General features: G+C 48.7%; 1 protein-coding gene across 2 annotated transcripts in view; it reads right to left on the reverse strand.

Moving 5' to 3' along the window:
* Nucleotides 1-309: 309 nt before the first annotated feature.
* TRIO (trio Rho guanine nucleotide exchange factor) overlaps nucleotides 310-16,104 on the reverse strand; it is a 276,470-nt gene continuing 260,675 nt past the window's right edge. Inside the window, exons 49-57 of one of the 2 annotated variants that reach the window (XM_080933897.1) lie at nucleotides 12,500-12,747; nucleotides 10,533-10,659; nucleotides 10,013-10,040; nucleotides 9,662-9,824; nucleotides 9,320-9,441; nucleotides 5,965-6,043; nucleotides 4,971-5,171; nucleotides 3,098-3,236; nucleotides 310-2,649 (exon numbers count right to left, since the gene is read on the reverse strand). In XM_080933897.1, the coding sequence (XP_080790023.1) occupies nucleotides 2,101-2,649; nucleotides 3,098-3,236; nucleotides 4,971-5,171; nucleotides 5,965-6,043; nucleotides 9,320-9,441; nucleotides 9,662-9,824; nucleotides 10,013-10,040; nucleotides 10,533-10,659; nucleotides 12,500-12,747 (1,656 nt within the window). In that variant the 3' untranslated portion in view covers nucleotides 310-2,100. Of the gene's footprint in view, nucleotides 2,650-3,097; nucleotides 3,237-4,970; nucleotides 5,172-5,964; nucleotides 6,044-9,319; nucleotides 9,442-9,661; nucleotides 9,825-10,012; nucleotides 10,041-10,520; nucleotides 10,660-12,499; nucleotides 12,748-16,104 lie in introns of both variants that reach the window. The other variant, XM_080933896.1, reaches the window with a different exon arrangement.

The following is a 16,104-nucleotide window of genomic DNA, read 5'->3' on the forward strand; positions in this document are numbered from 1 at the left end:
AGGGTGGCAGGGCCTGGATCTGGGTAAATAGCAATACTTTTGATTTTCTGAGGCCAGAGTGAAACCCCCTTTATCAGGAAAAGAGTACCCTGCATCAGGATGAGCTAAGTTCCCATTACCAAAAGACAGCAGCACACTGCGGTTATACACTAGCAGTAGGCAGGTTATGCCTGACCACCCTGCCCGAACCAGCTCATCCACAGGTCCACAACAACCACCCTCTCACCCCCAAACACCACCCCCTGCCATGTTTCTCTCAGGCTCCTAATTTAGCAGCACTCAGTTTAAATAAAAAGCCTAACACCAGAATCAGGCAAAGATGTTTAATTTTTTAAAATAACTGATGGCAAAATAAAATATTTACATCACATCATACTGTGTAAACATGTACGGTCTCTGTACAAAGAAATATACATGCAAAAAAATAAATGTAAAAACTCTTAACTGAAATCATCAAAGAAACAGTACACAAATAAAAGCGATGAGGTTACAGATACACATCCAGTTTTTGAATCCAATTTCTCTTAAAAAGTTTCTGTACAATTTTACAAGAAACAAACAAAAACCCAACAGAAGAATAAATAAAAGACGTCAGAAACTGCAAAGGTTAATTCCGCCAGTTTATGGCTCACGACCCAGATATCTGGCTGGCTTGAGAAGCAGGCTGGTCTCTTTTTTAGTGTATTTCACACATTAAAGGTAAAAAGACATCCAGAAAAATCCAAGCGTGCCAGAAATCCAACTTCGTGTGTCTCAGGACTTCCCACACCAGAACCAGCTTTGCCACAGTGACTCGGGCACTGCGTACCAGCCTCAGGGTGACCAGTACTTAATTGGCTTTCTTACCAAAAGCTTAAAATCCAGCCAATTTTTATACAGAAAGTTGAATGTCAAAAAGTCTAAAAAGTAGTAAATGTTCAGACTGATTCTGGGAAAAAAATAATACTTTGGCATTCTGAATAATAGCATAATAAAATTTAAAACATTACCCTATTATCCAGTTTTTGATATTCAGAGTATGAAATCACTTTTTACAGTCCTCAAAACTGACAAAGTTCACGAAGAGTTAAGTGTCCTTGACTCATGGCACAGGGCTACGACCCACCCCCAACACACACAGAACCATAAAGCTCACTTGAGAAGTATGTGCTTTTTCTATATATTTATTACAGGTACAACAGAAGTCTTCATAAATAGTTGCAGAAAATGTTAAAGCCACAACATTGCACATGATATGAAATTAAAAAAAAAAAAACCCAAGAAACCCCCAATGAGTGCATTTACAGTATTTTCATCTGACTGTATACCATTCAACAATCTGATTGACAGTTTGGGGTGGGGCTGGGGAGGGGGCAGTGGGACTGGACCCAGCCTAAAGTCTCCATTGGATGGGCAGATCCCATCAGACCCCCGAGAGGAAGGCCCAGGCGGTAGGTAGGAGGGCAAGGGGTGGGGGATGCCAGACAAAAGGCAGGAAGAGTCTTATGTACAAGTAAGGCCTACATTAAATCAGGGCAAAACCATTCATTATATTTTATGCAAAAGATTGAGGTTGAATGCACGTTTCAGAAGCCAAGTCTGGTGCCCGGCAAGATGTACCCAGACGAGGCAGCTGGAAAAGCTCGGTGCCAAGTGGGCACCAAGCCTGGCTGAGGCCATGGCAGTGGCTACCACCTGACCAGTCTTTCCCAGAAATGCACAGTATCTCAGTATGGTGTAACACCAGTGGTTTGAACATAGGCATGTGTGTCCTTGAATAAATCTTGAAAATGTTAAATTTGCAAAATTCTATCCATGTTCATTTAAAAAAAAAAAAGTATCTCTTTATTTATTTATTTATTTTTTGCAGGAACCTGAATAAAGTACTGTGATACAGCAATGTGATCTCTGCCTGTGCAGAGTGTATCTGAAGGTCCTCCACCCCAGCGCAGCTTGCAGCTCTGAGCCCAAGCACTGCTGAGCACAGCTCACTTGGAATGTCATTTCACACGATGAACAGCCGGCAGCCGGCCACTTAAGTTTGGTTTCGTTTCCTCTTCGAAATTCAAATTAACAGCTGATTGGCAGGTGAAAGAGAATGAGAAAGAACTTCAAGATAGGTCAAACTCTAGGCAGAAGCCTGCTCTGTAAGAAGTTTTTAATGCTACGGATAGGTCGAACATCATTCTGGTGTTTGCGCCGCTCAATGAAGGAGGTCAGTCTGGACGTGTCGAGGACGCCCGTGCCTTTGCCGCTGCCGTTACCTGCCTGCAGCCACTGCTCCTGCAGGGCCAGTGCAGCCGAGGGACGCTTGGCGGGGTCCTCCTGCAGGAGGAAGCACACGAATTCCTTGGCCTTCTGGCTAACTCCTTGAAAGTAGTCCTCTGGGAAGCTAAAGTCCAGCCGGCAAATATTCAGGCAGGTTTCTTCCACGCTGTCGTCCAGGAAGGGGGACACACCGCTGAGCAGCACATAGGTGAGCACCCCAACACTCCACGTGTCCGCGGTCAGGGAGACAGGGTTCCCAAGAATGATTTCTGGGGCTGCAAACTCGGGGTTCCCCAGCAACTGGTGGATGTAGTAGGTGGTGTTGAGCTGGACAGCGTCTCCAAAGTCAGTCAGTTTAATGGTTGGCTTGGCCAAACTCTGATCCACCAAGATGTTCTCAGGCTAGAATGTAGGAGACACCATCATTTGCAAACATCCCTCACCCACACTCAGTCTGACCACTGACAGGATCCTCTGGGGGAGGGGGTGGAAGTCAGCAACCCAAAGGAAGTTCTCTGGGCCAGCGAGGGAACAGGCTGGAGAGAAACAACCCCCTAGGAGTGGCTCTCAGCTTTGGGGTCCAAAGAGCCTAACTCAACTCTGTCTCCTCTCCCTAAGGCACACTCAAGTGGGTAGATTCCATGCCAACTTAGCAGCATGGACAGGAACTTCCTAACTAATCTCCTGACCCAACAGATCTAACCACTAGTACTTCCCGGTTGAGTTTACTGAAGGCAACTCAAGGAAAAGATCAGGAGTCTGCTCTCCATAGGCTCAGGCAGGGAGCAAGGCTCTAGCATCCCATGTGGCCTATCTAGACCTGCCCTTGCTCAGCCCTTCGCTTGCCAACCTTTAGGTCCAGGTGTGCTATCCTGCAGTTGTGAAGGTATCGGACGGCTTCCAGAACTTCCCCCAGGTGCGCTCTGACCTTCCCTTCAGTGAGGCTTCCCCATCGTACCACACAGTCTAGGAGGCGACCTTGGTCAGCCCTACAAGGTAAGAAGGACATGTGTCATGATGCCTTTCAATTCACAGGCCGCTTTAGGGAGAAACCAACCCTACGGTCTCAGGACCTCCACTGGATGGCGTGGTATGGGAGGGTGTTCTGGCCCCCTCACTGAGATGATCCAAGTGGGTAATGGCTGGGGGAGAGATACAGCCGGGTACTGCAGCTCTGTTGTGTGTTACTACGGTAAGCTGCCGTGCAGTGTCTATGTATGGATGTACATAACTCTCATAAGAAGAAAGGGTCACCCACCTCACTCTGCCTACCCCATAGAAACAAGGCTGCGAGAAGACGGGTGAGATCATGCTGTAAAAGCTCCATGCTAGGGCAATATTCATGCTTAGGCAAAAGCTACCCCAATCTGAACTGATTTTTAATATTAAAAGAATACAAAGCTCTAAACCTAAAGTTTAGTAGTGTCTATTCATTCAAACTTCAGCACCCTGAGAAAGCTGCATCATTGTCCTATTTCAAAGATGCGGAAGCAAAGGCAGAGAAAGCATACACATTCTATAAGGTTCCATGGCTTGTGAACAGCTGCTATGGCTGGAGACTGCTCTGTACAACCTGCTGTTCTCAAAAGAGAGGTTTATAGGGAGATGGGCCACCTGTCCAGCAGGGAATGGCCATTAGTGGGAAACTGTGACACGCTCTAGTGAAATCTACTTCTTTTAATATTCCGATGAGGCTACACTATGGTGGTTAGATGAGAATGGCCTCCATATGCTTATGTGTTTGAATGCTTGGTCTCCGGTATGTAGAACTGTTTGGGAAGGATTAAGAGGTGTGGCCTTGTTGGAGGTGCATCACTGAGGTTTCAAAATCGCACACCATTACCCAATAGAGTTTTCCCATACCCCCTTGCCCTTCTTCCCTATGCTTATAGATCAGACAGATGGAAGTGCTTGGTTACTGCCCCAGCTCCATGTCTGCCTGCCGACCTTTATGCTTCCAGCTTTGGTAGTCTTGGAATAATGAATCCTTGATGTCAATGTCTTCGTCTATAAGATGTCTTGATAACAATGTTTGCCATGGCAATGGGAAAGTTGCCAAGAGATACATCATGCAACTCTCCAGTAAAAAGAAGTAAGAGCTGGAGAGCTGGGGGTGTGGCCAGTGATCTGGGGTCTGGGGGTGTGGCCAGTGAACTAGTCCTTACCAGGACATATAAAGCACTGGGCCCAACTTTGCACTGTAAAATAAACACATTCCCTTCAACATCTACAGTTGAAAGAGATGCAACTTTAGCCAAAGGCTATGGTGACTTCGGACAAGGACTGGAGTGAGTTCACTTGTTCAGAATCCCCGTGGATAGTGAGAAGTAGCTGCTGGTCATCAAGCTTAGCCAGAGAGCATCCTAGGCATGGGGGCTTGGACACTGGTTTTCCATACATCCTGCATCATTTTAGCTCCTGACACTTCGCCAGTTGCTGTGCATTTAAAGACACTGAGGACAAGGGGGCTGGAGTGATGGCTCAGCAGTTTTCTCTTGCAGGACCCAGGTTTGATTCCTGGCACACAAATGGTTTTGCTATGACTAGAGGGTCCACAATGGTAATCTCTAGTAATAAACTGATCTCTGTAGACGTTCTGAAAATGCTAAAACCATAGAGCCTATTTTTCTCAGAGAACAAACAGGATCAGCTAAAGTGCTGGGAGCTGAGGTAAGGGCAGGGTTGGGGTATGGAGGTGTGGGGGAGGGAGGTTGGGTACATACATTTCCAAAACCAGGACGTAACTGGTGGGGGTCTCGAAGGTGTCAAGAAGGCTCACAAGGAGGGGGTGCTGAAGGTTCTGCAGGATGCCAAGCTCGTGAGTGACCTGGTCACGCTTCATCAGCTTTTTGTTCACAAACTTTGTGGCCACTGCTCGTTTGGTTCCCTTCTGGTCACATTTCTTAACTACAGCAAATCTGCCCCTGTAAAATCCGCACGAAGAAATTACATGGGGCCACGTCCTTGGGACGATGACCTAACACCTATGCACAGATCTGTCTTTGCTGGGCCATTTGGAAAGAATGTGATGCCAAGCTAGCCACTGTAGAGCTATCCCCGCTTCTAATGACAGCTTCATTTCCCACGCTGGGACCAGGCAGGCCATGAGCTTCCTGACCCCTGACCCCTGAAGGGATGGCTCAAGAGAGTCCTGCCCTCACCATGAAGTTTCTACCTTCGTCCCCTGTAGAACTTCACCATTCTGAGGCTACGGAAAGTGTTGCCAGTGTCCCTCCCACTCCCAAGGATAGGATCATGCTTTGTTGGTTTAAGCCTGCTTGCAGGGTAGACCAGTTGTCTCTTTGACTGGTATCAGGTCTCTGGTGTTATATCTCACAAGCATGCACACCCAGGGCCTGGGCTGCACCTTGACACTCTAATGGATAGGACGACTTTGCTCTCAGGGTAAGTACATTCTACACACCCAGGGGCAATGAATCCAAGTGGCATAGGCAGGGCAGGCTGTGGGATAAGTTAATATTCCTCCTACTTCTCTGGGGAAGTGGAGTGTCAGTGGGTGGATGCCCAGTAACCATTAACTATGGAATATAGAGAGAGCATAGTTGCTGGTTTCTGTCAGGTCCTGTTGCAGGGACATAAAGCCACTAACACTAAGCACAAGAGAGTCACTTCTACGGGTAGCAACATTCTGTTTTTGGCCTTGGGACAGCAATCGATCTTACTTTTGTGGGAGGGGCTCTGGGTTTCCTGTCATACCTGCCGAGCTCAGCCACTTCGCTGTAGAAGGCGTCGAAGTTGTCCTTCCAGGTCACCACGATCCCATCACTCCCTGGACCTGCAAGAAGAGCACCACCTCGCCTGAGTGCATTGGTTTTTCCTTTCTGAAGTTAGAGCTCAGCCCTAAGATGGTGGCCCTCTTTCCTCTGCTTCCCAAGGCTGGGATCACAGCGTGTATTCACCCCGGCTCCTGAGCGCACCTGAAGCAGAGCTCCTAGGTAAGAAGTCACAAATCTGCACTATCCAGCACAGCTGCCACAGGTGACCACCAAGCATCTCTGACATGTGAACACTCTGGTGCTACCGTAATAGAGATGCACGGGACCCTGAACGTGGACAGAAGGCGTGAAATGTCTCGTCAACACCTAACAGGCATCCATTGCATGTTAGAATCGAATGCTGTGGATACATCTGATTAAGTCAAATACTAGTGAAATCAACTTACTTCTATTTAAAAGTACGGAGCCTTGTGTGTCTAAGAGCTAGCATTGTTCAAATGTAACGTGTGCATGTGCCTGTGTGGAGGACACAGGGATTGAGTGTGATGTGTGCATGTGCTTGTGTGGAGCACACAGGGATTGAATGTGATGTGTGCATTTGCTTGTGGAGGACACAGGGAGCCCCACTCCATTACTCTCTGCCTATTTCCTAGACATTTTCTCTCTGAGCCTGGAGGAGGCTCCCAGCCTCCCTGTCTCTGCCCCACCCAGCACTGGGTTACATACTCCATAACCATGCTTGGAGGGTTATACAGACTCTGGGGATTGAGACTCAGGCCATCTCCCCGGCCTGATGCTTTCTAGTGAGTCCTGTCCTATTCACCCAGACTCAGCCTGCAAACTATGCTTGTTTACTTCTCCTTCAGAAACTGAGGGTTCCCCTATGTTCCCTTAATGCCCACAGTCTTTTAGAGTAAGTAAATTGTAAGTATGTTGTAAACATGGGCAGTTTTGTCATACATGTACCTGATGGAAGTCACTTGTTAGTGGTAAGTGTGGTATTATATAAGCCCTAAGGAAACAAGGTGCTTTTTCTAAACATTTATGCCAAGAGAAGTCATTAAGACTCCTAAACAAGTCTCCCACAATGACAACACCATGAGTTGACATGCCAATGTATATGGAGGGAATTTCACAGGGGCTCACCCCTAAATGAAGAGCTATAGGCAATTAATGGGTCAGAAAGAGAGAGAGGGGATGAGAATGAATATGAATGAATCAGTATTCTCTAGGGATGAGCCCCTGATAGGTTATCCTATCCCAGTGTCCCAGGTGGTCATCTCTAAACACAGACATCCAAGCAACAGTAAGTGGGCACAGAGATGGTTTTATCTTTTACTGTCTACTGTAATGCTAACTTTGTGGGGGGGGCACCTAGTCTGCAGTAGCCCCTGTGACCCTGACCCCAAGCTAATTCTGATTGGCCAATAAAGATGTCAACAGCCAATCGATGGGCAGAAGAGGGTGGGGTTTAGGTTTCTTGGGCTTTGGATTGGAGGAAAACCACCGAGAGGTAGGTAGAGGAGAAGGAGAACCTGCCATCAGCTGAGGCCTGAGTGCTGGCTGACTGGAGCTAAGAGCAACCCAGATGAAACATGATAATAACTCAGGGTTAGTGATAGAAAAGGAGATTCTAACAGCACGGAGGGTAGGCAGCTACCCAGCTCCTGAGCTGTTTAAGGTTTGTGAATATAAAGGCTGAGTGTGTCTTTCATTCGGTTAAAGGTGAGGTAGAAACCCTGAGAAGGGAATAAAATGATTTCTACAACAGAGTGATGCGTGTGTGTGCGTGTGTGTGTGTGTGTGTGTGTGTGTGTGCGCGCACGCGCAACAGTAATATGGCAGAGGTAACAAGTTTGTGAGGGAGTGGGGGGTGTAGCATGAGCAGGAGGAGGGTGAAATAACAAGCTGGGGACTTATGCAAGGAATATCAAAAAGCTTTTAATTAAAAGAAGAAACACTTGATTTCTCTCACATAAAAAGCGAACATTTTCCCTTTAAATCTTCCAATGAAAAAGCTCCTAAGAAATTCCTTAAAATGTCTTCCAAATATTGCACATACACAGAAGACTGAAACAAGCCGAGGCTCTGGTCCCCAAGCAGTTCAAGAAGTGACCTCACACGGACGTGAAGCACCGGGCTCCTTGTCACAGCTCTTATCTATGGAAGGGGACCCCTGCCTGACCTGCTCTGTTGACAGGAGCATGAATGCATCTCTGAGGTGTCGGGACTGACCACTCTACCTCAGAGTGGCAACTCCCCTGCCCCCAGCCAGCCACAGTGCACGGCTACAGTGTCACCGTGTCCGAAAGGGAGTTAGCCAGGCAGAAAGAGCGGGAGCAACCCTAAGGAGAGCACAAGGGAAAAGAATCATCTACGCATGACAGCTCGATGGTGGGGACTGACAAGACAGCATTAAAACCACACACCACCAATGTCCACGAATCAAGTGGCTTCTCAGGGTGCAGTCTGGAAATCACAGAAAACCGTGAATGGCCTGCCCGACAAGATGGCATTGTTTCTCTAAAGACCTTGAAGATTCTGTGACACGAACCTACACGTTTCCTTTTCTGTCATTTTCCTGCACAGCTCCACATGGGACAAACAGGACTGGCCCTCCGAGTCGTTGCTCTCCTTTAGGACACAACTTGCTCTTTTTAGGATTTAATGAAAGTTTTAGACAAACTTCGCTTACCATCTACATGCTAGACCTTAATCCACCATTTTGTTTGATTTTTATTTGCCCAGTTGGAAGCGGTTGTGGGCAGGTGGGCACTGGTGTAGTTGGTTTGTCTCAGTGGGCATTGCTGGAAGGCTGGCTGCAGAGAACACAGCATCCTGCCGGGCTGGAGGTGTGCCGGGGCCACTGACAAGCAGGTCCCTGGGAATGCTCACCTAGCTGAATTTGGGGAAGTCACTGGGCTCAGCAGCCCACACACGCCTCACTGAAGGGCTGTGCTGAGATCGGAGACATGTCTGGGTCTACAATAGCATTTCCTCTTTATCCGTGTGCCCCATGAAGCAGCTTAGGTTCAGCTGGAAGAGTATCTAAGGACATGTTTTTAAGTACCGAGGGCATGAGTGCACATTCTAGCTCAGGCCAGTCACTAGGGACTCAAGTGCCCAGTGTCATAGGCTTTCATACAAACTCTCACAGAGGAGGCCCCTGAACTCCTTCAAGGTGCCTTTTCTTGTGGCACTGTCTGCTTTGTGGGCCCCTTCTGGACATCCACGCGCATACCCCTCCCGTGTTCTAAACTTCTGGGCACTCCAAGTGTGGCAGATGCGCTGGCTTAGGGACTGTCGGCAGAGGGGCCCTGCCCCAGGTGGCTTACCTAGAACCCTCAGACTGGCAGAACATGAGGCTGAACCCATGTCGTTCACAGCGATGCAAGTGTAGATGCCATCGTCTTCTGTGCTAACACCGATGATCTTCAGAGTGGCCTCCCCAATGTCACTGCCGCACATGTGAGGAAACGATGGGGTCAGGAATGATCGGCACTTTTAGGCACCAGCTCTACCTCCCTCCTTGGGGATGAAATCTCCCACGGGCTAAGTGCCCAAGGTATCGGAGCAACAAGAAGACCCCAATCACGCCGGCAAGTGCATTTCTAGCTACTGAGTAGCCAGATTCGCCACGCCCCCTACCAGTTAATTGCTCTGGACCAGCCCCTCACCTGTAGGAGATGCTGTAGTGGTCATCGTTGTTCAAAGTGTTGTGTTCAGGGCCCTTCCAGGTGATTGAGGCCTTGGGGCGGCCACAGACACGACATCTAAAAACAACGGTCTCCCCTGTCTCACATGTGACCTCGCTCAATGGGATAACGAATTCTGGGGGAACTGCAAGGTAAGGGAGTTTGGTCAATGCCAGTCACCCACCACACGTCTCTCCATCTCTCCCAGGTGCTCCTACAAAGCAGTGGAAACCCAGAACACCACAGGCTATCCCAGGGCACAGGCCCAATGCTCTGCTACAGAACCTGAGGTTCTGGGGTTCTTCAGACTGGAGGGAAGACAACAGAACTCACCGTCATAAATGTAGTTGGGGTTGAGAAGCTGCAACAGAAAAGGCAGAGATTAATGCATTGTTAAATTGTAATTAAGACCTTGAGCTATTTTAAGGTAGGATATCGCTTCCAGGGCCGCAGTCACTGTGGGAAGAGCTTGACCAGTCTGGAAACACCGACTCAGTCCCCTTCTGCTGCTGTTATATGCCCCTGAACATGGTGTGCCATACTAACTAGCTGAGGGTTATCTCCTTATTCATGAACATGCTACTTAACCTGTCCCAGGGTCCAGGCAAAGGCCAACTGACCTAACCACATCATCTGAAACCACACACAGACCTGATGCAGTGTGCAGGCAAGAACCCAGGTCCCACTCGGTAAGTCATGTGCCAGTAGAGCTCCCAACTAGTGCAGAGAGAGCCGGTATGACGCTGCCCCTGTGAGCAGGGAATGCGTCCTCAAGCAAGGCCCAGCTTAGCGTCTGCAGTGGTTTATCCTCCCGACCCTCCTCTTGGCTCCTCACACGCACCTTCACAGATACCTTGTTACTGAGCCCTTCTCGCGGTTTCCTGTACCCGTTCTCCAACTTGCCATCCCTTTTGCTGTCTTTATCTTTCTTCTCAGACTTCTTCCTTAAACGGAGTGCTGTGTGCCAAGATGTTGACTTCCTGGGGGGGAGGGGGAGAGGAAAGACCACACTGCTCAGATCCCTCCTTTGCCATGGTCAGCAGTTGTCACCATGAAAAGCGTCAGGGACAGGCTGATGGTAATCTGTGTTTCAGAGGTACAAACTGAAGATCTCTAGGAACCGAGATCCCATTAAAACTAACTTCAGAGATGCCTGAGAAGCAGGTGACAAAGCCAGCCATTCCTTAAGCAGATTTTAAAGATTAAGATACAAAGGTGCCTGTAATAGTTAATTCTGTATCAACTTGACTGGGCCATACTGTACTGAGAAGTCAAACATTCCCAGTGTCTTTTCGAGGCTACTTTTGATTGACAACAGCGTCAGGCGAAGCTGTTTGCCCTTCCTCATCCAGTCAGGTGAAGGTATAGGGAAGGCACTCTCCAGGAACCCACTTCAGACTTGACGGATGGCAGCAGTCTGGATTTGCCTGTCTGCACAACTGTGTGAGCCAGTCCCTTGCAAGTCTACCCTCTGATTTGCCTATCCACAGCCTACCTACCACAGTGCGCCCGATTCCCTGAAGAGCTCAAATGGAAACAAACTAGAACATGAAGCTTCAATCTCTTATACTTCTTTTAAAGGAAAGGCTGACACTGAAAGTTTTCCGGCAGGGGTTCTGGATAACACACTCTCTCCTATCTGCCTATCCTGGAGACAGGGGATGGAGGACAGTCCTGAGGAAGAAGAGATGGATGGATGCATTTACCTTCAGTGCCAGCCTGCAGGTGCCTGCTCAGCCAGACAGCACTGTTTTCCAGACCCATCAACAGTTCTATTCTAGAAGAAGCGTGGCTAGTCTCTGACATTTCAGGGAAAAAGTCTCAGACAGCAGTGTGGACTGAGTTTTCTTTAAGATAAAGCTCAATGCAGCAGAGCTGACTTCAGGCTTTAGTCAATGAGCCTTCGAGTAACAGAACTCACGGTAAAAGAACCACACAGACCGGTGGTTCTCCTCCTGATGCTGTAGCCCTTTGATAATACATGGTGATTCCCTACCATAAAATTAATTTTGTTACTACTTCATAACTACTTTTGCTGTTGTGTATTAGAATGTAAACACCTGTGTTTTCTGGTGGTCTGAGGTGACCCTCGTGAAAGGGTCATTTGACCCCCAAAGGGGTCTTGACCCATACTTTGAGAACTGCTGATCTAAACCTTCCTTGCAGCTTGTGAGTGATGATCCTTTGTCTCTCAAGAGGTCCTGCTCCCCAGCTAAGACCTTTAGGGACTATTTAGTGACCCGCCCAAAAGAGGTATTAGAGGATCTCTTAGCATAAGGCTAGCCTTTCACTTGGGGTCACACAATTTGCTTGGAAGCTGTACTGGCTGGTTTTGTGTCAACCGGACACAAGCTGGAGTTATCACAGAGAAAGGAGCCTCAGTGGAGGAAATGCCTCCATGAGATCCAGCTGTAAGGCATTTTCTAAACTAGTGATCTAGGGGGAAGAGCCCAGCCCATTGTGGGTGGTGCCATCCCTAGGCTGGTAGACATGGGTTCTATAAGAAAGCAGGCTGAGCAAGCCATGGGAAACAAGCCAGTAAGTAACATCCCTCCATGGCCTCTGCATCAGCTCCTGCTTCCTGACCTGCTTGAGTTCCAGTCCTGACTTCCTGTGGTGATAAATAGCATTTTGGAAGTGTAAGTTGGATAAACCCTTTTCTCCCCAACTTGCTTCTTGGTCATGATGTTTGTGCAGGAGTAGAAACCCTGACTAGGACAGAGGCAAACACATACAAACAGACAGAGTTATCTATCCTTCCACTGGCTGGATCCCTCCAGGGCTCCCTGGAATGTCCACACCTAGGCTGCTGCCACTCACTTGAGAGTCCCGTCGGGGTTCTCCATGATAACTGTACTCGTATGGCCCAAGACGAAGCCCGGAATCCAGCCCTCGGCTGCAGGGCACTGGTCAGTGGCGGCGCGGAACACCAGAAACATGTTCTGCTGGTTGCTGGCCAGAATTTGAACGACCTCTCCTTGATAGACATTTATCTCATCCTCCTTCAGTGCCGTGTACTCCTGTGTCACCAGCATGGTGGAGATGTTGCTACTGCTGCTACTTTCACTCTGGAGGGAAGAGATGAAGAAAACAAGGTGGACAGGGACTGAGAGGAGGCGTGACAGCCAAGGCCACTACTCGCCTCGAGCCACGGCACCAGCCCACAGGAGGGCTCAGCAGTCGGACAGGGAGACGGCACGGTCGTCTGCCAGTCTCTTCAGCTTAGTGCCCCCCGTGCGACAACTTGCTCAGCAAGTTGAGAAAACTCCCAAAGATCCACCTCAGTGCTGATGCCCTGGGGGCCTGACGCTGTTGGGTCTTCACTGTGCCCTCGCACAAGCCGCTCAGTCCTCTTATCGATGCCGTGTTGGGTGTTTCCAATTCAAACACGTGTTAACCTTGAAGGCTGACGACTAGCCACTTGGCCCCCAAATCTTCCTAAGAAGGCCATCCTTGGGAATGTGCACTCCAGGTCACGGGCTGTTGTTTGCCTAACCTTTGCTACCCCCACCACCCAAAAGAACCAAGAACTCGGAACATCTGAAGGACCAATCCGCTAACACACTACTCTCACGGACAGCCGCTCCGTCTCCTTTATGGCTTTATGCCCCTCAGTGGGTGCTTCTTTGACTGAGTTTGCCTCAAGGGTCTTCGTGTTGCTCTTGTTATGGGAACATATGGCAGAAGATCAAACAGCTGCCTTCCAGCTTGTGGAAGAGACCTTTGAGTGACTGTGGGGGTATCTTCTACTGCCCTTATCCTGAGGCCTCAAGAGCACTGGGTTTCTTTGGTGAGTGACTGGTGTGCAGTTGGCCTGCAACAAACCCCTGTTCAGTAACTCAGTCAATGCAAAAAGACTGCAGAAGTAAAACCGAGTTGGTTTCTTAAGGTCTCCAGTTGGGTACATGAACTGAATGAATGGAACACAAATGGCAGTCACTTGTCCCATGATCTCACCTGACTGGTGACCTACTACTGGTCCAAGAAAGAAGAAAGGAGAGAGGGCTATTTCCTCCTTAGGGAATGGCTTCCAGGTCCTGATTTCTGTGAGCTCGCACTCAAATGCTTTTGCACTGTTTTACACTGTTGCTGCAGACTATTTATGGAGGTCAGCATTTCAAAGGCCTGCCATCCTTTGCAGTCCTGGTCTATTGAGCATGTCAGAACCTGCTGCAGCAGACAGCTGACCACTATTCTGAGATGGCCGAGGGGGACATGAAACCCACCTGCTCTTCTCTGTGTGGCCACAGGTGGGAAGCCAACAAGTTACTGGGAGCTGCAGAGGTGGGATACGTACAGAAGAGCTGCCAGTTGGGGTTCCTGAGACGGTTTGCTCTGGTCCCCGTGGTGCCTGTTTCCTGCCTTTGACCCTTCAGTTCAAAGGTTCCATGAATGTTCCCTCTGCACTTTCAGTGTGGAACTTAGTGTTTTGACTTTGATGGTGGGACCCAGCAGTTTGGGGATGGCCGAGGCAAATGGGTGAGAAATGTAACCTTGACCGTCCTGTGGCACAGTTGCCAAGGTTAGGGCATCACTGTGAGCCGAAACCCACAACTGGAGTGATTTTCAACAATCACAGCTATTGTCACTTCTGTCCTGAATAGGCAGCAGGCCTTTCAAATGGGTCTTCCTTAATTCCCACAACCTCCTTGCTATACATACAGCCTGGCTGTCTATCTCCCCTCAGAGCAGTGTGATAAGTATGCACAGGCCACCGAGCCAGTGACAGAAAGGCAGGGCTGGGGCTGACTCTAACGTGTGCTCTGATGCTGCCCTCATGGTGGGAGGGAAAGTCTATCAAGGAAACAGCAGACAGGCTCACCCAGTCAGACTGGGGCCATTATTTGCACCCCACCCTGATCTCAGCATAATTCAGCAGAAGGTACCATTTGGAGCATGAGGAAGGACACCTCCAGAGGCCAGACACAGCAGCCCATCTATAACCCAGAACAGTTCCTCAGAGGCTGTCACAGCAAAGGAGACTCCTGCTGACCTGCTTAGCAACTTAGCGCCAGAGCCACGAAGAGGGTCAGAGAACATCTCATATTCCTTCCTGATGTGAGGCATTCTGACTAAAACTCAGCCTGTCAGTTTGCTTTTCCAAGCTACCTTCCACAGAAGCAGCAGTAAGAGGCAGCAATCAAAGGCCACTCCCCAGTCTGAGAGACTCTGGCTGGGCCTCCCTCAGGGTGAAGCTAGGCCCAGGCCCAGAGATGAGGCCAGGCTCCCATGCTAGAGCAGTTACTCACTTGGAGACAAAGACCTGAAAGATTCTCTCTGCTTACGAGAAATGTGTACAGGTTAGGGGGCGTAGGAGACGTCAGCAGGCCCATTCTGTATGGGTCACAGTGTTGACACCAGGCCTGGAAACTGAGCAGACAGCTGGGTCTGGGGTTGTGACTTGTCAGCAGCTTGTCTGCCCACCTAAGAGTTTCCAATCTAGCTGGAAGCTCCCTTGCTCTGTAGAATGGGATGGAGAGTCCATAGAAAGGACACAGGGAATGCCCACCATCAGACACCCGCTTAACCACTTAGTGGTTAACTCAGGTACAGACAAATGCATCAAGACCCACTTCTTAGTTTCTTCCACAAACAAAGAGGAAGGCTGAGCTAATCAAAATACCTAACAAAAAAGAAGATAAGATTGAGAGTCCAAATGAGGGATTAATAGAGGTCCAGAGGAAAGAGACATGCAAAAGCTAGATTTTATATATAAATATAAATATATATATATATATACAATGAGAGACACAGACCCTTTTAGGGAAATGTATTTAAAAATTTATAAAGCGATCAAACATACACTCGTTAGAACAGTTCTGTGCACTCACGCATGCCTTCAGTGTTATGGGCCGGGTCACCTGCCCTGTAGAAAACAGCCGGAGGACAGTGAGGAGCCCACAGAGTGGAGGGAACCCAGCAGAGACACCCGTCAGCCTGAGAACACAATACAAGTGACTGCAAAATGAGCCCAGTGCAGAAGCCCCCACATCCTCTCTGGAGGCCTGAGGCCCGGCCATCTCTGGAGAAGTCGGGTGTCCAGGTGCCTGGGCCAGTGTCTCTCCAGGAGACTTGGGGTAGAGGAAACTTTACCACTGGGTATATTCCTGCTCCCTAATGCCATCTTATTTTGCTCTGAGTTGCTGTTGGAAGTTTTCTTGAGAAAAAAATTTTTTTTTTCATCAGATGACTGAAAAAAAGCAGCGAAGACAACTTATAGCATAAAAGAGCAAAACTAAGCAATGAGCAAAAAGCTTAGAAGTTACACGTTTCGTTGTGAGTAGTAGAGAACAGAAAAAGACCTCTCCAAAAAGCAGGGGGAGGGGGGGAGTGTGAGCGAGGAAGCAGGGCCCAAAGAGCAAGTCCCAAAATGCTTTGCTGGTCAGAAACTGGAGACTTAAAGATGCCGCATCGAGGAGATTAAT

The sequence above is a fragment of the Micromys minutus genome (assembly GCF_963924665.1).
Source record: "Micromys minutus genome assembly, chromosome: 20".
Taxonomy (NCBI): Eukaryota; Metazoa; Chordata; class Mammalia; order Rodentia; family Muridae; genus Micromys; species Micromys minutus.